Below are 24,740 nucleotides of genomic sequence, written 5' to 3'. Positions count from 1 at the left end.
TAGTGACTATATTCCATTAATAATAGTCTTTGATCTGTCTGTGTCCTGCTACTATGTCAGCATTGTGATAATTATCATTATCCAGCTTCCTTCCCCCTCTCCCCATTCTCTTTATTTGAGTTCTCCAGTTCGGATTGTGGACAAACAATACAGTTATTTAAGAGTTGAAAGGAGCCTTAGAGGTTCCTATAGCATTTTATAGATTCTGTATTGTTCTCATGTGCAATACTTCATTTGGTATTCAGAACAGCTAGTGTCACAGAGCTAGTGGTGTTAGAGCTGGGAGTGGATTGTAAATTTCCTGACTCCATCTCCTTTCAGTTTATTTTTTTTAAATCTGACTTCCATAGTCACTGTAAATAAATTGGAATGTGTACCAAGAACTCTTTAGTAGGTTTACTGTCATCATCTACTGTATTGGAAAACAATAGGTCCCTATTACTATTGTAAAATTGTTCATTTGAAGATATTGATCTTTATAAAATCAGATACTTTGTAATGGCTGGGTTATCAAGTGGCATTGACTTCACATGCTTTAAACTAAGAGCTTTATTTTTAATTCTGAACCTTTGAAAGGGCAAATGAGACTGGCTTTTCTTTACAGCCTGTTAATAGAATTAATGGAGACTTGAGAAAAATGGTCTAATACTTTCCTTGCTTTTACCTGCTGTAAATTTTAATGTAAGAAGACTGCTGGTTGCTTTCCAAAATGTTGCTATTCTTCTACCAATTGCTAAGCAATTTATAGTTAAAAGGTACTACGTAAATGCTAAGGAATATATATGTGTTAATTTTTAGAAATGTCAGCCTATTTAAATATGTGCTCCAAATTCTTAAAAGAAATTCGCTGATTTGGTATTTAGGTTTTTTGTTTGTTTGTTTTTTTAGTCTAAAACATTTGCAGTAATTGCTATGATTCTGCATAGTTTAAAAATTCTATAGCTTTTGTTTGTCAGGGCAAATGATTTAAAACAGTAGTTTAGCTGCTGCTGCTGCTGTTGTTATTGTTGTTGTTGTTGTTTTTAATAATCCTAGAGTCCCTCTTAACGTTTTTATCTTTAAAACAATTTCCCCAAACATGTCGCTCCCTAATCTTGTTGAAGAGAGGATAATAGCACGTGTAAAAATTTATCCCTTTGAAAACTTTATCTAAATTTGTGAATAACTACAGGCGTTAGGAGATACTGAGAATGAGAGGCTGATAGAACTGGGAGATAAGAATTTAGCCTTTCAGGATGTGCTCATGGGATAAAGTTCCCACTGAATATTATTTTAAATATTTATTTCGCCTATGTTTGATTTTTCTGTAATTTCCATTGTGTATTCATCAGAATGGAGAACAAGAACAGATCCCTGAGCTGCCAGATCCAAGCTTAGAAATGGGCATTTTGCCAAGAGAGATCCGGAAGCTGGTGGAACGGAGAAAACAAGTCAAACTGCTAATGAAACAGCAAAATTTAAATCCTGACCTTGTTCTTCAGGTACATCTTTTCAGTAAGAGACATCTGAGTGACAGTCTAGGCTTTTAGCATTTTGTTTTATTTTAGGAGTGGTATAAACCAATGCTGTGGTCAAATACGTGTGCTTATTTTAAGTTTGTAGGTAGGTTACCATTCAAAAACATTAGAGTGCCTTAGTGCGGAGGGCGCCCCTATCTGCAAAGCTATATCTGAGCAAGATCCTTCTGAATCCTGGGAACTTTGAAGTCTGTGTTTACCTGCTTTTAGGAGATTAGGGAAGCATAAATCTGGAAGGACAGGTTGAGTATGTTGAGTTCTTTATTTCTGGAATAGTGACAGTTTTCTTCTCGTTGGTTGTCTAAGGAAGATGTCTAATGTATTGATTAAACATTTGCAGATACTGTTATTTATCTTTTGTCCTTGTGTGACCTACAGTATGACATTCGACAGAAGGCTTTGAAGCTCACAGCGAACAGTATGTATGGCTGCCTGGGATTTTCCTATAGCAGATTTTATGCCAAACCACTTGCTGCTTTGGTGACATACAAAGGAAGGGAGGTAAATGGTACAACATTCACATCTCTGAGAAAGAGTTTTTTTTTTAAACTATACATATTGTAGTATGGGAGAGCCAAGTTCGTTACCCAGTTTTACAACTTCAAGTACTCTTCTATTAGAGCAAGTTTGGCATTTAAATAGTCTGGAAGGACATTCATTCATTCATGGTATGTGTGCATGTATCTGTTATATGCCAGGCATTGTTTTAGGCACTGGGGATATAGTGTTGAGCAGTAAGTAAAAGGTCTGCTCTCATGCCGCTTACTTGTTAGCCTGGGTGTGGGCAGGGTAAGGAGAGGGGAGTTTGGAAGAACAGATTGCAAATAAGAAATAAGTACATTAACAAATTTTAAAAACTAAGAAAATATGGTAGAAGTAAACGCTCTGCAGATCATTGAAACAGGGTGGTGGGCTAGAGAATGCTTATTAGGTGGCTAGTTTGGATTGGTAAGGGACGGCTTCTTTGAGGTGCTGACATGAACTGAGACCTGAATGACATAAGGGAGCTAGGTACTTGTAGTTCAGGAGGAAGATCAGTTTAGTCCATAAAGATTAGCTGTGAGAAGGCCCTGACGGCAATGAGAAGCCAGTGAAGGATTTAAACTGTGAAGTGATGGACATTTCACTACTTCTGAGCAGAATGGATTGAAGGGGGCAGGAATCAGACCTAGAAAACCAGTTTGAAGGTTTGTTGTTAGAGATGATGGTGCCTTAAACTTTGGTGGTATAAGTTGAGAAGTATTTGTGATATATTATGAAAATATACAGGATTATTGATGGATTGGATTGGAATGTGAAGGATAGGGAGAAGTCAGGGAGGATGGCTCTGTTTTTGTCTTGTAGCTGGTTAGCTAGTGGGGCCATTTACTAAGATGGAGAAAATTGGGAGGGAGGGATTAAGGGTTCTCTCTTGGATATGTTACTTTTGAGATGGATAATAGATCTCCAGGTATCCATATTAAGTCGGCAGGGATATAAGTCCAGAATACTAGGAATATGTCAGGACTGAAATTATGGATTCAGACTCATTGGCTTTAGAAAGATGGGCCAGATACCAAACAGATTTGTGGTACTGTCACTTTATGAACCGTACAAGCTTCGTCTGCTTTAGTACTGTGTATGTGTTTTTTCTTAATTTATGAAAGAATGGTTATGTTAAATATTAAATGCCATGAAGCTTTTGTTTCATGTCTGTGGATTTAAGACTACTTAGTCTTAAAGGAGGTAGTGGTTATAGGAAGAGTGTTGGTGTTGGGGTCTGGACTCAGAATACTGTAGAGCAGAGATTGGCAAACTCTGGCCTTTGGGTCAAATCTATACTGCTATCTATTTTTGTAAATAAAGTTTTTTTGGAACATAGCCATGCTCATTCGTGTATTGTCTATCACTGCTTTTTTCGTTACAGTTGCAGAGTTGAGACTTATATGACCTACAAAGCCTAAAATATTTACTGTCTGGCCCTCTTCAGAAAATAGTTTGCTGACCCTTGCTTTAGAGTCTAGACCAGTGCTGTCCAATATAACTTTGTGCAATGATGAAAATGTTCTCTGTACTCAAGTGGTTATTTTGAATTTTATGGCTTCCTGATTATAAGTCTTTTGCTACATTAGTGCTGCTGCCCTGTCTTTTATCTTTCACGACTGTGAATCTACTTTATATTCTGTCTCTTTCTGGAAAGTCATCTTTTTCATTACTCATCTCAAGACACAGGCCTTTTTTTTCTTTTTTACATGTGTGGATAGAGGTATTTTAGGCATTGGTTAAAGAGAGGGAGGGATGTTTTCAGTTTCTTAGGCTGTTTACTTCAAAATTATTTAAATTTTATTTCTGTATGTGTATCCAGTGGCTTCTCATAGAATACCATCTTATTTTTGTATTAGGAAATGCACTCACTATGCCCCAACTGAGTGATAATACATGGGTTGACTATTGAAATTGGATCAAGGTTACTCTTAAGTTTCTCACAAGAGGCAATAGTTGACAATTTACTCCCTTGGAGAGTGCCTCTTGCTGTTGAGAAATCCCTGTTGTTACATTTTCTGCATTGGCTCAGAAATCCACAAGCTTAAAAGGGCACTGTTGATAATGATAAGCCCCAAATTTGTCCATTGATCTCCCCCACTCCCCCAATCCATTGTATTTTAAGGACAATGTTTTCATTTAGCTGAATTTTTAATAGGGAGTTCAAACTCTATTTTTCTGTTGTATAAAATACAACAATAACAAATCTTTGATAAATTATAAAAAATCTTGCTCTCCCCACCAAAAAAAAAAAAAAAAGGATTTCAAACAAATCTGGAGATAATCATGTCATTTAAATTCTTGGTTTCTACTTTCCACTTTTCCATTTGCTTCTACCCACAAATAATGATAGATGCAACAACTGTGGAAAATAGGCCTTTAAGGTATTATGAGAAATAATTATACGGTTGCCCCCTGGAAGTCTTGTTCCAGAAGAAGATCCAAAGTCACCTAAATAAATACTCCTGAAATAAAAATGACTGTTAAATATTTAGCATCAGAAGACAGAAATATTCTATATGAGAATTTGTCTCTGCTAGTGTCTTCCATATATACTATTAGATATTTGTGATTGCAAGCATCTCTTGATTTTTAAAGAAGTAGGAGGAGTGAAGTATAAAATGAGAGTTAATTTGCTGAGATTTTGGAGTATCTTAAACTAGTATTTTTTGTAATAAGGTAGAGTGGACAAAATTATATAGTAACTGAAGACCCCTGAAGTTGTTTGCTAAAATCCTTGTAGGATTAATTAGATGAAGGTTTAAGTGGAAATTAATGAGAAGGAAAGCTGATAGCATGTCATCTCAAAAGATTTATAAAATTTTGCATTTGAATATGGATTAATACACAGTCTGGGCAAGCCTTGAACCCCCCACTCCCTTTTTTGTGTGTTTATTTTGTATGTGCTGAGTTTTATTGGTATAATGCAGGTTTGGCTGTAATGACCTAATAATTTCTGTAATCAAATGTGTTATGGTTGCTAAAGTACTTGGAGTAGTTACTAATTTTACTTTAAAAACCAGGTTTATATGGTTTTAAATGCTAATAGCTGTGCCAAATGGACATCAATAGTATCTTTTCACAGGTGTGCTCTCTCACACTTAAACTCTTCTATGATTTTTAATTGCTCGATGGTAGAGGGATTAGGTAATGGTTAAGGATTGTATTAGGAACTCACAGTGTGCAAGTTATCTTTTTTGGAGAAATGTCCATTCAGATGCTTCACTCTTTTTTTTTTGCATGGTCAGGCACCAGGAATCGAACCTGGTTCTCTGGCATGGCAGGCAGAACTCTGCCTGCTGAGCCACCTTGACCTGCCCACTTTACTTTTTAACTGGGTTATTTATCTTTCTACTGTTGAGTTGTAAGAGTTCTTTATATATTCTAGATACAAGTCCCTTACCAGATATATGATTTGCAAATATGTCCTCCCATTCTGTGTAAGTTACTTAAAAATAATGAAATCAATATTTCCTGAGACGTAATATTGAAACTTCATTTACAGGCACTCAAAAGTGAATCTTTACAAATGCCATCTGTATTTGTGTTTGTTCTCAATATATATGTAGAGAGACATAAAAAAGAAATTAGGCAAAGCCTACAGCACTGAGTAGACTTAAATATTTTTAAACCACAAAGAAAACAGTATGAGTTGTCAAGTGACTAGTGTGGTAATTGAAGTGATTGTTCACTAGATGGCGATAGACACCCTGAGATCATTAATCAATTAAGGACTTTATTCTCTGAACAATATTGAAAGCCATTTAGTGATTTCAATGTGTCAAAATTTGAGACTTTATTAATTTTGAAACAATTTAAAGGATAACTAAAACTGGACCAAAGGATTTTGAGTGTCTAATGTTTAAAACAATGATTTTGAAATCATTTTTATTGATAAGAGCAATCATTTGATTTATCATAGCAAGCTAAATTCTTGCATCCAATGGCTAAATTAATATCTGTGACCCTGGAGCTGCAATAGATGACTCCTTTAGTCACAATATCAGAGAGGTTAATCTAATGAGACTTAACAAGTGGTTTTAATATACAATTTTGCCTCTTTGTATTTGTTTTTTTTTTTCTATTAAGGGATTTTAAGCTTATTATATACTTATAAATATACTCATTGCATAATCCTTAGTGTAATGGTAATATTTGTATTTATGGAATAATTAGTACTTATTGACATTGGTATTGTTTTATTTCAACACTCTATTACTTCTGTGCCCTTAAAAACGATTTTTGGTCTGGACTTTTGATTGCATTTTAAAGTTAATGTTCAGGTGCAGAGCCCATGTGTTTTTATTTTTATCATCCAGGGGCCGAAATGAGTCTTTGCCAGCTTGGTTGCCAATTGGTTGTAAACTGCCTAGTTTGCACTTGTGTTTAGAGCTGAAATTTGTGCATTTAGAAAATGTATCCAAATCATTGCATGAAAACATTAAAATCTGGGCAAGTCTTATTGGGATTTCCTTGGCTATGTGATAGCACCTGTCAGGAGCCTTTGGGAATGGTGCTGGGACAGAGGGATTCTGTTAGTGTCATGCCTTTGTTTGGTGTCAGTGGTGAAACAAAACGAGTGAATATGGGAATAGTTTTTTCTTTTTCTCTTTTTTTATTGTGAAATATAACATATGTACAAAAAAGCAATTAATTTCCAGGTATATTTTAACAAGTGGTTATCGAACAGATTTTAAAGTTTGGTATGGGTTACAGTTCCATGGTTTTTCATTTTTTCTTCTAGCTGCTCCAAGACACTAGAGACCAACAAAAATAACAATATAATGATTCAGCAGTCATACTCATTTGTCAAATCCTATCTTCTCTTTAAATAGCATATATATGTAAAAGCATTAAATTCAAAGTACATTGCAACAATTAGTTGTAGAACAGATTTTGGAGTTTGGTATGGGTTACAATTCTACAATTTTAGGTTTTTATTTTTAGCTGCTCTAAGGTACTGGAGGCTAAAAGAAATATCAGTATAATGACTCAGCACTCATACTCATTTGTTAAACCTGACCTTCTCTATATAACTCCACCTTCACATTTGACTTTTTCCCACTCTTTGGGGGTGTTTGGGCTATGTCCATTCTAACTTTTTCATGTTGGAAGGGGCTGTTGATAATATGGGATGGGGGATGGAACTTGTTCATGTTCTGCAGAGGCTGACTTCTCTCCATTTCAGGACTTATCTGGTCCAGGGACCAGAAGTATATGAAAAAGAAACAGTAAGGGAAAAAGCCCTACTCTCTACCACATTTCAAGTAAATCCATGTTTATATATTTTTAGATGAATATAGCACAGTATGTTTTTTTCTTCTCCTGTTGTCTACATTTAGGTTCCCATGTATTCCCTCAGTTTTGTTTTTTGCTATTACAAATACTACTATAGTAGATAATGCTGCATGTGGAAAGTTTGTATGTAATAGCAGTGGAATTTGCATATCCACAAGCAGTTTATGAGATTTTATTGCTAAGAACAATCATTTAATTTATTATAAGCTAAATTCCTATATTAAATGGCTGGATTCATATCTATAGCCATAGAGCTACAATAGATGACTCGCTCAGTAATAGTATCAGAGTTGATCTAAAGAGAGTTAGAAATGGTTTTACTATACAATTTTGTCTCTTTAAATTTATTTTTCTATTGAAGGATTTTAAATTTATATTCTTGCAGATATACTCATTGTAAGTGTTCCATGTCCTTGTCAACACTTGTTATAATCAGAATTTTAAATTTTTGCCAGTATCATGATGTGAAATGGTATCACATTGTGGTTTTAATTTACATTTTCCTAATTATTAGTTAAATTGGGTATCTTTTCACCTGTTCATTGCTCTCTAGGTTTCTTGTGTGAATTGCCTGAGTATATATGCCCTCTTTTATTCATTGTGTATCTCTTTTAGAATTTTTTCTTAGATATTCAAAGGCTAATCTTTTATCACTTATGTTGCAAATATCTTTTTTTAGTCTATGGCTTATCCCCTAACTTTATTTATGGTCTTTCATTGTGCAAGAGTTTTTCATTTTAGTGCCAAATATTTCACTTTTTTCCGTTACACTGTACATTTTTTTGTACTTTAAATCGCTTCTCCCTTCAGTGACATAAAACATTCTCCTTTATTTTCTTCTAAAAAGTTGTAAAGTTTGGCTTTTTCTGTTCAGTTCTTTAATCCTTCTGGATATTATTTTTGAGTATAGTATAAATTGGGAATCTAATTGTATTTCTCTGTTTTCTTCCTTGTAGAGTTGCTGAATTTGTTCATTTATCCAAGATCATAATCTCACTATCCTTTTCAGCTAACTCCTGCACACTGTCTGTTTTTGTAAATAAAGATATACTGAAACATAGCCATGCCCACTCATTTATGGTTGCATTTGTGCTACAACTTCAGAGTTGAGTAGTTGCCACATAAATTTGTATGGCCTGTAAAGCCTCAAGTATTTATTATCTGGCCCTTTACTGGGAAAGTTTGTCAAGCCCTGGTCTAAAAGATAGTCAGGCATAGTCGGAAAGTAACTCTTGTTTCTAACAGTATCAAGCGTAGTAGATGAAAATAGAGAAAATTATACTGAAGGTTGTAAGATGGAAGGAAAATCTTTTGAACATATGAAAATATGGATTTTGAGGTTTAATTTCTCCTTACATTGTTGATGAGAACTTCTCTCAACTCAAATAGGGTGAAGGAAAGGTCTGTAAATCCTCTGAAGTTGTATGCAACATTTTGTGTGCCTGTGCATATGTGCACTTTTTGCAGGGAGAGGGCTCATAGCATTTAGGAAATTCTCAAAGGAGGCCATGAGGCAAAATGGTAAAGAGCTGCTGGTTCTTATTATGTAGCATGAAGGTGAAATACCACTACCAAACTTTAGCCATAAAAATGTGTGCTTTTGTCATCTAAAATATGGCAGTGTGAAGAATCAGACCCATGAAAACTGTGTGGGTGGTAGGAGGGAAGAGTTCTAATTCTGTCTCCAGAATTTTAATAGCCACCATTAAGACTACTTTACTTTTAAAAACTTCAGCTGACCTATTAACATTTTTTTTATTTTGGGAGAATTTTGTTTAAGCTAAGATGAAGGTTTAATATATTTTTGGCAGATATATTTTATGTAAAACAAAGTATTCTTTTTCGTATATCACTGATTACTTATCACTTTCAAAGTTGTTTATGTTTAAAAATTCTAAGCCAGAGAAACTTTTTTATTCCATTTTTATTGTGATATTTCAGGAATGTGTAAGTTCTAAATTCTTTGCAGCTTTTAGAAACTGATAATACATACTATTCACCTTTTTTCACATTCTGCTTGCTGATTCAGAATTTGGGAGTTCAGATGGAATGAGTTGAAATTCCTCATGGTACAAATTAATAGTTATTTTAGAGCTTAGATTCTTTTCATTTACTATAGAAACAACTATTTACAGTTAAGTAAGTAGCATCTTAACTTCAAATCATTTATATTTATGACTTTGCACTAAGAAACATCTACATTTGCTTCTCCATTTGTCTATGTCCTTTATAAAAATTCATGAAAATAATGTTGGCAAATAAAAAGCTGAGAAGAGGAAGCACTTATTTGGGAAACTCTCCTACGGAAGGCCAGTCCAAATGATGGTAACTTAGACCTCAAATAATTTGAGAAAAACACAGTGACAAGAAATTTCAAGTGTATAGAATCGTTCATACTTTATTAACACAGTGTTGCATCTATAGAGATAAGTAAGTGGGTTCCACTTAGGCCAAATGTGAATTACTCTTTATCTATATACTTGAAAATGCTGACATAATATTTCTTTCAAAATAGCTAAAAATTTAAACTTAAAACAATAAATTCAGAATGGCTATATCCTTCTTTTTTCTTTTTTTTAAACCTTTTTTATTGTATAGTATAACATATATACAAAGCAAAGAAATAAAAAAGCAATAGTTTTCAAAGCACTCTTCAAAAAGTGGTTACAGGGGTGGGTCATGGTGGCTAACCAGGCAGAGTTCTCGCCTGCCATGCTGGAGACCTGGGTTTGATTCCTAATGCCTACCCATGCCAAAAGAAAAAAGTGGTTACAGGATAGATCCCAGAGTTTCTCATGGGCTACCATATGATCCTCCTCATATTTTTCCTTCTAGCTGCTGCAGAATATAGGAGGCTATAGGGCTTACATACTTTTTTATCATCACAATTGACTTTTTTTTCCTTCTTTTTTGTAAACAATAACATATAAAAAAAAGTATAAATTTCCAAGCACAGCACCACAATTAGTTGTAGAGTATATTTCAGACTGGCGTGGGTTACAATTTCACGATTTTAGGTTTTTACTTCTAGCTGGTCTAAAATACTGGAAACTAAAAGCAGTATCATTTTAGTGATTCAGCATTCATATTCATTTGTTAAGTCCTATCTTCTATGTATAATTCCACCGTTACCTTTGATCTTTCCATACCTCTCATTGGGATTCTTTAGGCTATGGCAATTCTAAATTTTTGATACTGAAAGGGTTTGTCACTAATATGGGGTAGGGAGATGGAACTATCTGATGTTCTGGAGAGGCTGGGCTAGATTTCAGGACTTATCTGGACCAGGGACCCATCTGGAGGTTGTAGGTTTCTGGAAAGTTACTCTAGTGCCTGGAACCCTTATGGAATCTTATCAGTTGCCCTCAGTGTTCTTAGGATTGGCTGGAATGGTCCTGCTTGGGGGTTGGCAGGTAGCAAGGTCTACCTGAAGCTTGTGTAAGAGCAACCTCCAGAGTAGCCTCTCAACTCTATTTGAACTTTCTTTGCCACTGATACTTTATGAGTTACACTTCTTTTCTTCCTTTTGGTCAGGATGGAATTGTTGATCCCACGGTGCCAGGTCTGAATTCACCCCTGGGAGTCATCTCCCATGTCACCAGGGAGACCTTCACCCTTGAATGCCCCATGTAGGGGGGAGGGCAGTGATTTCACTTGCAGAGTTGGGCTGAGAGAGAGTGAGGCGACATTTGAGCAACAGAAGAGGTCCTCCAGAGGTAACTCTTAGGCATGCCTATAGGTAGTCTAAGTTTCTCTGCTACCTACATAAGCTTCACAAGAGTAAGCCTCAGGATCAAGAGCATGACCTATTGATTTGGGTGTCCCTAAAGTTTGACACAGTATCAGGGGATTCCCTGATGGTAAGGTTTAATAGTTCCGTAGTCTTTCTCCCCTCTCTCAGGGGACTTTGCCAATGCTTTTTGATTATCTGGTTAATATACTCTAGGATGTTTCCAAGCATTACAATAATCTATACAGGATTTAAGGATCTCTTTCTCATTCTATGCTCTCTGTGTTTCATTTGTTCAAATGAGCTATACAGATAGGTTGAATTAGATTATGCACTGCAGAAATTTCAGTTCCAGATCAAATAAGCCTTTTTTCCGTTGGTCTCAAAGAGTATTTGTGGTTCTAAAATATAGACACTGTCTTCCTTATCCCTATGTTCTGAATCACTTTAACCCCAACCTGTTCAGCTTCATTCTTATCTCTAAATATCAGGTTATATATATATATAAAACAGCCTCTCAAAATCCAGAAACGATAATCACCACTCTGGACTTAATGTGTTTGCTCTAAAAGCTTACAATCTAGGTCACTATTTTCTTATAAGCATTTTCTAAAGGTGACCATACCGTTGTTGTTTTTTTGTTTCTGCCTTATTTTGTCTCACCAGATGTCCCACATGTTCATTCACATCATTGCATGCCTCACAACATTGTTCCTTTCTGTAGCAGCACAACCTTCGTTCATAAGTATACACCATCGTTCACCATTCTACTTCTCCATCAGTGCATCCTTCATCCACCTGCATTCATAGGGCATCATGTAGAGGGCCCAATGTCCACAGCCCATCAACATTCTCAATTTTAGATAATTTCATTGTTCCCAAGAGACAGAAAACCAATAAACATACCCTCACCAAATAGGGAATCTAAACCTCCTCTTAACTCTTGTCCCTCACCCTATTATTTACTTCTGCTGTTGCTGTGGTAGTGCTGATGGTTTCCTTTTGAACACAGGTCATAGCATGCAATAGCAGTTTTCCCCCTGTATCGTGGACTTAAACACTCTGTATACAAGAATCATATCTTTGAAGTAGTTCTCGTAAGAACTCATTTGTATTTCTAGTGTGAGTCAGTGGAACACGTAGGTCTGTACAACCCCTTTCAATCTTGTTCATCTTCAATATGGTAATAATTCTAGACCCACAAGAGAATCACCTTCACTCCTATCTATTCCCTTACATTTATATCCTCTTTTTTTTAAGAAAAAAATATTTTTATTGACAAATCTTCACATACTTATAGTCCATACAGCAATCATTTGCTCACAATATTATCACCTAGTTGTGTATTCATCACCATGATCATTTTTAGAACATTTGCATCACTCCAGAAAAAGAAATTGAAAAAAAGACTCATACATGCCAAACACTTGACCACTCATTGACCACTAGTATTTCTGTTTACCCAATGTATTTTACCCTCTTTTCCCCCATTATTCATTTATTTTTTATCCATATTTTTTTTCACTCATCTGTCCATGCCCTGGATGAAAGGAGCATCAGACAAAAGGTTTTTACAGCCCCACAGTCACATTGTAAAAGCTATATCGTTATACAATCATCTTCAAGAATCATTGCTATTGGAACACAGTTCAACAGTTTCAGTTACTTCCCTTTAGCCACTCTCAGTACACTGTAAACTAAAAAGGGATATCTATATAATATAAGAATAACCTCCAGGATAACCTCTCAACTCTGTTTGAAATCTCTCAGCCACTGACACTTTGCTTTTTCTCATTTTTCTCTTCCTCTTTTGGTCAAGAAGGCTTTCTCAATCCCATGATGCCAGTCTTAGCAAATCCTGGGAGTTCTTCCCATGTTGCCAGGGAGATTTACACCCTTGGAAATCATGTCTCACATGGGGGCGGAGGGCAGCGAATTCACCTGCTGTGTCGGCTTAGAAAGAGAGGCCACATCTGAGCAACAAAAGAGGTTCTCTGGGGGTGACTCTTAGGCATCATTATAAGTTGGCTTAGCCTATCCTTTGCAGGAGTAAGTTTCTTAGGGGCAAACCCCAAGATTGAGGGCTCAGCCTCTTGACTTGATTGACCCCACTGCTTGTGAGAATATCAGGAATACTCCAAATGAGGAAGCTGAATGTTTCCTCCTTTCTCCTCAGTCCCCCAAGGGGACTTTGCAAGTACTTCTTTATTCACTGCCCAAATTACCCTGGGATATATCGAGGCATCACACTAATCTGGAAAAACCAGCAGGATCTCACACCCTGTTCAAGATTCCATGTACTTATGGTGTTCAACTAAACTGACCATACAAGTTAAATTAGGTAATGTGCTACCCAGAATATAAATTTTGCACCAAACAAACATCTCTTCCTTTGGTCTCAGTAGTTGAAGTTTTAAAACACTGTATCCTTCTTTCTTAATAGTTGGAAACCAGAACCTTCAAGATTCCTGGACATTTGCCTCTGGGTGTTCTTTTGGGTTTTGAACATTGAAAGGTATACGTATAGGAGGACTCAAGATGATCATTGTTGGAGATAGCTGGGAAGAGAAAGACTAGGTCAAGTCCTACCTGAGGTCTCCTGTGAAATGGGCTAAGGTATGTGAGCTTAAGAGAATTGTATCAAAGAGACAGTTCATATGTATTCTTATTTATCCATTTGCATTTATTAAAGGTTTTGAATGGTCTCATGTTTGTTTTACCTGAGCTTTGGGGAATCCAGGAAAAGGTCCATTTGCCATGATCTATGCAAGTCTGTGTCAAGGAAGGAGTACCCCACACCCCTGCCATACATGCAGCATTATTCCAAAGCAGTGGTGTCAGTTTCAATAAGAAGAGATGGTCCTGGGACTGTAAATTGACCTCCCCAGTCTTCTAGAATCTTCTGTGATTACTGACCTTAAAAATTCCAGGGTTTATTTCATTTAGAAGGGTGGAATTTCCTTATTCTCGATTTCAGTTGGTGCCATTTTTAACCATACATTGGATTATTGGCTTTTGATTACTAGCTTTTAGAAAAGGTGCGTGTAAACTAGTGTGAATACTTTAAAAAATTGTCTTTATTAACAACAGCAAAAAATCAAACCAAGGAAAAGCCTGCAGCCTCCAATTGTTTCAATATTCTCTAATCTCTACTCCTAGTCAGTTTGTCAGGGATCATGTTTAAATGCTTCTCGTCCCACCTAGTGCCTCACCTTGTGCCACATACAGTAGATGCTTGGTTGCTTTAATGTTGGGCTCACACTTGCCTCATAGTTTGTGTAATTTAAAATGAGTAGATTTAGAGATAATACCATTTTTTTAAAAAACATCTTGATAGTTAAGCCTATTTTGAGTTTATAAGAATGGCCAGGATACTCAGAACGAGAAAAAGGGTACTTTTTAAATTCTATCATTTATAAATTCTTACTAGATACTATTACTTGAGAAGGCGGGAACAAAGTATTTTTGTCTTGATGTTTTGCTCATTTAATTAGTGAAACCATTGGCTATGTGGCTAAGGATAAGAATATAAATGATTTCAGGCTGACCTTGTATCAGCATAAGGGATCTCTGCTGTGATTGATTAAGTTTCATTACTTTGATTCAAATCACATAAATTGAGTCCTGGAAATCTTCCTTTCTTCCCCAGCCCTTACCAGAATGAGTGATGCTTTTCTGCTAAATCAAATTCATTCTACTTTCTACATATGTGAAAATTTCATATAAACCTATTTTTTTTGCATAAGTTTCTTTTTCACAGGCCACGTGTTATTTGACAGGTGTTCTACAGCTCCTTGCTTTGGCAGTGAACCAAAATGACAGAACAGTAATGAAGTAGAAACTGCCATTCCCTCCTTGTTAAGAGACTAACAGAAAAGTGTGAAGTTATTAACCACTATTCACCATGGCATTGAAGTTGGTGTAAGGTTTAATTGACTGATTCAATAGTTTGCCTGCATAGGTAATTTCTTGTATAATACTGTTCTTAAGGAAAGGGAAAAATATTATTTAACTTTACTTTTTTTCTTCTGTAGCCCTTTTCTCTTTTCATAAATTGCAGGTACAGATGGATTGAAGAAAAAGGAGCACTAGACAACCCAAATATTGACATTTTCCTCCTCACAGGCTTTTCCTTTTCTCATCTGTCAGTATATCTGGAACATGGTAGCGCTCTGCATGTAGCCTTGGAAAATTCCCTTCCCCCAAATGAATTAGATGCCATAGTGTTTGAATCTGATGGTGTATGCGTTGTTATTAAACTGTCTCCTTACTTTAGCCATGCCAGGTGTATTTATTGCTAATTTGAAGACCCTGTTTTCTGCAGCCTGTTCTGTTTCGTGGCTTGAGCATGCCGTTCATGGAAATGCCCATTTCAAATTTGAAAACCAAACAATCTCGTTGGTTTTATCATTGGCTTAGGACTGTGTTTCATCATTTCAGTGGGCAGCGTGAGCTGGTATCAATTTGCTATATCATAAACACTGTGTTAAATTACAGTGAGCTGAGTTTGGTAAGTTGTGGGAGTTCTAGAAGGTGGAGAGAAGAATTGTTTTATCTATGTGTGTATGTTAAGACACACATATGTTTGGTTTTATGCCAGGGATTACTGACCCCTGAAGTAATCGTTTTAGAGATCTTATACCAACTTTGAAATTTAGTGCCAGTGTTGGTTATACAGCTGTCCTTTTTTTTTTTTTAACATGGGTTGGCACCGGGAATTGAACCCGGGTCTGGGGCATGGCAGGTAAGAACTCTATCTGCTGAGCCACTGTGGCCTGCCCCTTGTTTCCTTTTTATTATTAGTTTTTGCCATTGGATTGGTTTGTATCCCTTTTAAACTTGAATACGTTACAGTCTTAACATATAAAATTTTTTTTTTGAAATGCTCTCCCTTTTTTAAAAAAGCAAAATGGAATAGCATTTCATTGAAAAGTAAATCTCTACTCACATTTTTCAAAGAACCACAAAGCATGAGTGATTTCCGGAACAGTTTTTATGCAGCCTTTGGAATTATTAGTTCTTTACAGGTGTGGATTTCATTTTCTATTAATTAGTTTTTATGGTTTTGTTGTTTTACATTTAATAAAATACTTGCTGTTTTGAAGCAAGTGATGGTATTTTTTGCCTTAGGGCTAAGAGTAGAACAACGATATCAGGTCTCTGTCATAATCTGGAGTGTCAGACATTTGGCTATATTTGTTACAGGGTTGGTGTTTTTGTATTTTGTTTTGCCCCTGCTGACCTAACCACAGACTACATTTTTAGCCCTGTGCAGGAGGGTGGTGCGCTTTCCACAGGCAGGGAGGGAGGAAGATTGGGGAGAGGGGATTTGGGCAAAGGAATAAGCTCAAGGGCTATTAATAATCTACATTGTTCTAGGGCCACATGTAATATTTCTGTGCACTGGCCAACAAGGCTGGGTGTATGTTCTATTTACGTTGGACTGCAGAGCATGGTATGATGGCAGCTGATACTGAATCACAAGAAAATTTTTGATATTTCTTCTTTCCTGATATCCTGACTAGGCAGAAAATATAACTTGTTTCCAGAAGATTGGCCTAGAGTAGGAGAATATATTTAATTCAGTTACTGGTACTTGCCTCATAGCCAGAAATACTTCAGGTAATATTTGCTGAGCATGTACCATGGTGGGAAATGGAGACAAATGACATTGCTTGTGACCTGCAGGCTTGAGATGAAAGCCTTAGGTAACAATTCCAATAAAACTAGAGCTAGAGCCGGGAGGCTAAACTCGTGATTACTTAGTAGTAAACAAGAGAGAGGATCTTCTGTAGGCTCAGAAAACATGCAGAGATGCTTGAGTATGCCCTGGAAGAGGCCTAGGGCCAGGCTTCCCCACTCATTTGCTTTGTATGGCTTTGCGAATTTAAGTCAATGTGAGCCTCTGTTTTCTCACTTGCAGGGTGTTCTTGATGATGATGATGATGATGATTGCATAGGATACTTCAGTTAAAAAGCACCTTAACATATATTACTACATATATACCTGTTTCTCACAGCAACCCAGAGAAGGGTTCATGTTAGGTACTGAGCACCTACCAGGTATCAGGCATGATGCAAGTATTGGTGATACAGTGATAAAGTTAAATATTCAAAGACCTTGTCCTTATGGGGTTTTCAGTCTGGTAGGGGAGACAAATGAATAATAATGCCGTTCCAAAAGAAAATAAGTGCTAAGAAAAGAAATATGAATTTCCTAATGCTTATAACAAAGGCTCTCAACCTACATTGAAGAATCAAAGGCTTCTCTTTCAGGAAGAGAGAGACCATTTGCAGAGGTCCTGTGGTGAGCAGAAGCATTATGTGGTCAAGGAACTAAGAGAAGGCTGAGGTAGCTGGAGCATAGAAAGAAAAGCGGGAATGTTGGGAGGTGAAGGGTCATACCATGCAAACCTCGTAGGCCATGTTGAGCAAAGGGTAGACAGTAAATGGATTTATGTGAGGATGTGGATGGATGATTTGTTCATATTTCATTTTGAGAAAATCATTCTGGATGAGTGATTAGAGGGGTCAGAGTGGATGAGGGCAAACTAATTTGTAGACTGTTAGTAAAGTCTTCCAGGCAAGAGATGGTGGTAGCTTGGCATTTTAGCTTGCTAAAGCTGTCAGAATGCAATATACCAGAAATGGAATGGCTTTTAAAAAGGGAATTTATTAAGTTGCAAGTTTATAGTTTTTTTTTTAATTTTTTTTATTAATCAAAAAAAAGAAAAGAAATTAACACAACATTTAGAAATCATTCCATTCTACACATGCACTCAGTAATTCTTAGTATCATCACATAGATGTATGATCATCATTTCTTAGTACATTTGCATCGATTTAGGAAAAGAACTAGTAAAACAGGAGAAAAAGATATAGAATGTTAATATAGAGAAGAGAATTAAAATAATAATACTAATAAAAATATATATATATAAAAAGGAAAAAGAAAAAAAACAAAAACAAAAGATACAAACACACAAACAAACAAACAAACAAAAAACCATATTTCAGGTGCAGCTTCATTCAGTGTTCCAACCTAGTTACATTACACTTAGGTATTATTGTGCTGTCCATTTTTGAGTTTTTGTATCTAGTCCTGTTGCACAGTCTGTATCCCTTCAGCTCCAATTACCCATTACCTTACCCTGTTTCTAACTCCTGCTGGTCTCTGTTACCAATGATATATTCCAAGCTGATTCTCGAATGTCGGTTCACATCAGTGGGACCATACAGTATTTGTCCTTTAGTTTTTGGCTAGACTCACTCAGCATAATGTTCTCTAGGTCCATCCATGTTATTACATGTTTCATAAGTTTAGTCTGTCTTAAAGCTGCATAATATTCCATCATAGGTATACGCCACAGTTTGTTTAGCCACTCGTCTGTTGATGGACATTTTGGCTGTTTCCATCTCTTTGCAATTGTAGATAATGCTGCTATAAACACTGGTGTGCAAATGTCCGTCTGTGTCTTTGCCCTTAAGTCCTTTGAGTAGATACCTAGCAGTGATATTGCTGGGTCGTAATCCATTCTGCCATTCTATGTCTTTTGATTGGGAAATTCAGTCCATTAACTTTTAGTGTTATTACTGTTTGGATAATATTTTCCTCTACCATTTTGGCTTTTGTATTATATATATCATATCTGATTTTCCTTCTTTCTGCACTTTACTCCATACCTCTCTCTTCTGTCTTTTCATATCTGACTCTAGTGCTCCCTTTAGTATTTCTTGCAGAGCTGGTCTCTTGGTCACAAATTCTCTCAGTGACTTTTTGTCTATAAATGTTTTAATTTCTCCTTCATTTTTGAAGGACAATTTTGCTGGATATAGGAGTCTTGGTTGGCAGTTTTTCTCTTTTAGTAATTTAAATATATCATCCCACTGTCTTCTAGCTTCCATGGTTTCTGCTGAGAAATCTACACATAGTCTTATTGGGTTTCCCTTGTATGTGACAGATTGTTTTTCTCTTGCTGCTTTCAAGATCCTCTCTTTCTCTTTGACCTCTGACATTCTAACTAGTAAGTGTCTTGGAGAACACCTATTTGGGTCTATTCTCTTTGGGGTGCGCTGCACTTCTTGGATCTGCAAATTTAGGTCTTTCATAAGAGTTGGGAAATTTTCAGTGATAATTTCTTCCATTAGTTTTTCTCCTCCTTTTCCCTTCTCTTCTCCTTCTGGGACACCCACAACACGTATGTTTGTGCGCTTCATATTGTCATTCAGTTCCCTGATCCCCTGCTCAAGTTTTTCCATTCTTTTCCCTATAGTTTCTGTTTCTTTTTGGAATTCAGATGTTCCATCCTCCAGTTCACTAATTGTAGCTTCTGTCTCTTTAGATCTACCATTGTAGGTATCCATTGTTTTTTCCATTTTTTCTTCTTTGTCCTTCACTCCCATAAGTTCTGTGATTTGTTTTTTCAGATTTTCTATTTCTTCTTTTTGTTCAGCCCATGTCTTCTTCATGTCCTCCCTCAATTTATTGATTTGGTTTTTGAAGAGTTTTCCCATTTCTGTTGGTATATTCAGCATTAGTTGTCTCAGCTCCTGTATCTCATTTGAACTATTGGTTTGTTCCTTTGACTGGGCCATATCTTCAATTTTCTGAGCGTCATCCATTATTTTCTGCTGGTGTCTGGGCATTTGATCAGATTTCCCTGGATGTGGGACCCAGCTAGTTGAAAGGTTTTTCTGTGAAATCTCTGGGCTCTGTTTTTCTTTTCCTGCCCAGTAGGTGGCGCTCGTCTGTCTGCGGGGCAGTCGGCCCGGGAAAACCGCGCATGGAGGCGGGGGTTGCTGACCGCCGCGGCTTGGGGGAGTGCCGGTCCAAATTGCCCAGCTGGCCCGAGATGCCAAGTGTGACGGGAGGGCCCCGCTATCCAATGTTCCCAGTCAGACCGGGGAGCCACGTGCGTGGAGGGGACCCCAGTCGCCAGCCGCCCCGGCCGGGAAAACGCGCACCCCTCGGGTATCTCACCACAGCGGATTCTCCCTGCCCGTTCAGCTGTTCCAGAATGGGGTACGCTGTCTTTTTGGTTTCTGTCATGACTCCGGGAGCTGTTTTGTATTGTTTCTGTTTCTTTAGTTGCTTTTCTGGAGGAGGAACTAAGACCCGCGCGTCTTACTAAGCTGCCATCTTCCAAGTTTATAGTTTTAAGGCCATTAAAATGTCCAAACTAAGGCATCCAGATAAAGATACCTCGAATCAAAAAAGGCTGTTGGGTCTGGAACACCTGTGTCGACTAGAAAGGCCCATGACTTCTGCTAGCTTTTTCTCTTGGCTTCTCCTTTCATAGGGATTCCCCAGGGGCATTTTTTTCCACATCTCCAGTGGTCTCTGGCTGTGTGGGCTCTGTTCCTTCTGAAACTTTTTCCAAAATGGTTCCATCTTAAAGGGTTCCAGTAAGCAACCCCACCTTGAATGGGTGAAGATGCATTTTCCATGGAAACCACTTAATCAAAAATTACCTACCACCCACAATTGGGTGGGTCACATCTCCATGAAAACAGTAAAAAAGTTCCCATCCAGCAATACTGAGTGAGGGTAAGAACATGGCTTTTCTAGGGTACATGACAGTTTCAAACCAGCACACTTGGCTAGTGTGATGGCAGTCAAGAGAGGGAGACATGAAAGAGATACAGACATGAAAGAGATTTAAGAGGAAAAAAATCAGCAAAACTTGGGGATGGCTTGGTTGTAATATATCTACTTAGAAAAGGGAAGGGAAAATATCAAGAATAACTTCTAGATGTCTGACTTGTGCAAGAAAATGGATGGGCACCTTTTATTGAGGTGCAGTGGACTGGAAGATGACTAGGTTTGGGGTAGGCAGGGGGAGAGATGAGCAGTTTGATCTTGGACATGGTAATTTTGAGGTGGCAGAATATAAATTTGTGAGTCATTCGTGTATAAAGGTAAAGTAAGACAGGAACCCCAATGCAGTTGCTTTGGGTGAGAGCAAAGAGTGAAAAGAGAAGTGGATATAGGATGAAGTTTTAAGGGTCTCCAGCATTTAATGGTTTGGTGGTGGAGGGTGGACTTAAAAAGTAGACTGTAAAGGAGCAGAGAAGGAGAAAAGGTAGGATCATGGAGGCCAGTGAAGAGTCTTTAAGGGAAGTATAGACAACTGTTTTGAAAAATTTCCATTGAATTGAGGTGAGGGACATGAGGTCACTCTTGACTTCCTTAGTGGGCTGTGAGCTCCATTAGGGTGGGAAGTTCCTTTTACTCACCATTCTACACAGCACTTAACACAGACCTTGGCACTTAGAAGTACTTGTTTGGTATTTATTGAGTGGATTTGGGTACCTGCTTTTCATCTGTCTTACATAGCTCACTGGTTTTTTTGAACTTCAGTTTTCAGATTTGTGAATATAGGTGGAGACTGATGAGATGAATTGCCAAATCCTGTGTGTAATGGATATCGACAGGTAAATGTCACACAGAAAGGAGCTGAAAATAAAAAAGCTTTAAATAATTTGCCCTGAATTAAGCTTTTTTTCAATTCAAGATTTCGGGATGAGGGATCATGTGGAGCCACATGGACTAGTTTTGGTTATTAAAGGAGTTAAGTTGATCAACTGTGTTCTCCTTACACATCTATAGTATTATCTGTTATTACAGAATTTGGACGGGGGGGTGGTGAGGTGATTTTCTTTTTATTAATTAATTAAACATGACAACATACAAACAAAACATTCTTACCATATGATCATTCCATTCTTGGTATATCATCAATAACTCACAATATCATCACATAGTTATATATTCATCATCATGATCATTTCTTAGAACATTTGCATCAATTTAGAAAAAGAAATAAAAAGAAAACAAAAAAAAATCATACCTACCATACCCCTTACCCCTCCTTTTCATTGATCACTAGCATTTCAATCTACTAAATTTATTTTAACATTTGTTCCCCCTATTATTTATTCTAATTCTATATGTTCTACTCGTCTGTTGAAAAGGTAGAAAAAAGGAGCATCAGACACAAGGTTTTCAAAATCACAGAGTCTCATTGTGAAAGCTATATCACTGTTCAATCATCATCAAGAAACATGGCTACTGGAACACAGCTCTACATTTTCAGGCAGTTCCCTCTAGTCTCTCCATTACATCTTGGATAACAAGGTGATATCTGCTTAATGCATAAGAATAACCTCCAGGATAACCTCTCAACTCTGTTTGGAATCTCTCAGCCATTGACACTTTATTTTGTCTCATTTCACTCTTCCCCCTTTTGGTGGAGAAGGTTTTCTCAATTCCTTGATGCTGGGTCTCAGCTCATTCTAGGATTTCTGTCCCACGTTGCCAGGAAGGTGATAAGGTGATGCTATTTTATTTGAAAAATAGAAAATAACTAACTATCCTTATGTTGCTAGTTATTTTAGGGAGTGGGGCTTGTGGTAGGTGTGGGAGACATAGGCCATAGATAAAGAAGCACAGGGGAAATCGAACTGTTGATTTGAAGCAAGATTGTTTAAATCAGTTATTTTTTTAAGCTCTCATTTTTGTTAGGGTCCACTGAATCAGTGGATGTGTTCTGTGTTTCTGTTTTTCGCAGCTGTTAAATATTTCTTTACTCACGTCACAGACTTCAGATTTAACTATTTAATGTTCACATTCTGAATTCATATGTACAAAGAGACGACCAAGTCACAGGAGCACACCAATTTATCTGCACCCCTCTGCTATTCTTAAAATGGGCATTGCTGCTGTAATCATACTTTGGGTCTCTTTTCCAGCAGGGTACCTCATTTTATCCTCTAGGAGCCTGAGCAAAGTATTTGCTTATAAATTGAATCAATGTAAATTATATTTGGGGCACTCTATCAGGAAAAAATATCATTATAGTTAACTCCTATACTAACACTTCCTAATTTATTTATTCCAGTTTGAAGTATATTGATTTTCCCCTTCCCCCCTCAATTCAGTGTGGCACATCTGACTGGTGCTCAAGTTATGTTTGATAAAAGTTATTATGAACTTCCAAAAGAATTAGGGTCTAGTCTCACTTTCTCACTTTCCTCTCTGTATGTAAATAGTAAATAATAATCATAATAGCTAAGATACAATAAGCTTTTAATGTTTGCCAGACACTGACCTAAGCACTTGCTACTAACAGTTAAAACCCTACTACAACATGTAAGTACAGTCCAAGAAAATTTTTTTCACTTGTGTAAAATGTAGGAGTCATGTTACAATGAAGTTTATGAAAAAGAGTAGTTTTTCAGTTACTGTGTGCAGTTGGGGTGGGTGGAGGAGAAAATGTTTTCATTTATTACATATAAAGATGTGTACTGAGAAAATCTAAATGGTGTTGAAGTAGTTGTTTCCTAACCCCTGCCTGCTCCTCATCCACCTCCTCTGTAAGAGTTTTAGCCTATTCCTATAATTGGGGTTTGGGCATGAGAGCCAATCCTCAGTTGAGTCGTAATTGAATTTGCTTGGTTGTGGGGAAGTTATGGGGCTTTAGTAATATTTCCATTTTATAGATGAGGGAACTGAAGTACAGAGAGTTTAAAACTTGCCCAAGGTCACAGGGCTAGTGAAGAATGGAGCCATAATTCAAATTCAGGCAGTCTGAGTGTGGTAGTTAGATTCAGTTGTCAACTTGGCAGGTGAAGGGACCTAGTTCTGTTGCTGTGGACATGAGCCAATGGTACGTGAACCTCATCTGTTGCTGATTACATCTGCAGTCTGCTAGGAGGCGTGCCTGCTGCAATGAATGATGTTTGACTTAACTGGCTGGTGCTTAAATGAGAGAGCTCAACATAGCACAGCCCAAGCAGCTCAGCATACCTCGTCTCAGCACTCGCAGCTCAGCCCAGGCCTTTGGAGATGCAGAAAGAAGTCACCCCGGGGAAAGTTGTTGGAACCCAGAGGCCTAGAGAGAAGGCCAGTAGAGACCATCTTGTGCCTTCCCACATAAGAAAGAACCTCAGTGGAAAGTTAGCTGCCTTTCCTCTAAAGAACTAACAAAATAAATCCCCTTTTGTTAAAAGTCAATCCATCTCTGGTGTGTTGCATTCTGGCAGCTAGCAAACTAAAACACAGCATTCTTAAGTGCCACAGTATACTTCCTTTGTTTTTTTGAGAGTTTGCACAACAGGAATTATGAGATGGAAGAAAATTGTGTTATATCTTAACGTGTTTGGACCCCTTTTCATGAGAGAATGTGTGCCATATTAGCATGGATCATCTGGATTGGTTAAAACTTACTGGCACTTCATAGATTTTCCAAGAACCTCAATTCTTGTATTTCCTAAGTCTTTTGACACTAACTCTTAGGGAATTTAAATGGTCATAATTAATGTGGTCATAGAAATGGAATTCTTAAGGGGAATGACGGAAAGATGAAGCAAGGGTGGCAAGAGACATGAGGAGGACTGCATCCTCTGTCAGATGTGTTTTGTGGACTAAAATAGTGGTGATGCTGTCAATTGCAACTGAACCTGGAATGGTTCTGGAGCATATGTTTGCGTCCCTTGTCTATGGCACCCACTGCCTGTTACAATGATGAAGGTCATGGATTGTTTGCTTTAAGGAAAAAAATATATATATATATATATCCAGAAAATGTATTCGGTAATCTTTGCTTGATGAGCAGAAGCTAGTGGTTGTTTAAAACAAATGAAGGAGATAAAAACTCCCCTAACTTTTATTT

At 37.2% G+C, this 24,740-nt stretch overlaps 1 protein-coding gene across 2 annotated transcripts in view; it reads left to right on the top strand.

The window, feature by feature from the left end:
• The window catches only part of POLA1 (DNA polymerase alpha 1, catalytic subunit), a 381,691-nt gene that overhangs the window by 89,955 nt on the left and 266,996 nt on the right, over positions 1-24,740 (top strand). For both annotated transcript variants that reach the window (XM_077145414.1, XM_077145413.1), the window contains 2 exons: positions 1,332-1,481; positions 1,896-2,018. In XM_077145414.1, coding sequence (XP_077001529.1) covers positions 1,332-1,481; positions 1,896-2,018 — 273 coding nt within the window. The remainder of the gene's footprint in view (positions 1-1,331; positions 1,482-1,895; positions 2,019-24,740) is intronic.

The sequence above is a fragment of the Tamandua tetradactyla genome, chromosome X (genome assembly GCF_023851605.1).
Source record: "Tamandua tetradactyla isolate mTamTet1 chromosome X, mTamTet1.pri, whole genome shotgun sequence".
NCBI lineage: Eukaryota > Metazoa > Chordata > Mammalia > Pilosa > Myrmecophagidae > Tamandua > Tamandua tetradactyla.
The sequence above is the reverse complement of the archived record's forward strand: the minus strand, read 5'-3'. Positions and strand labels throughout refer to the sequence as shown.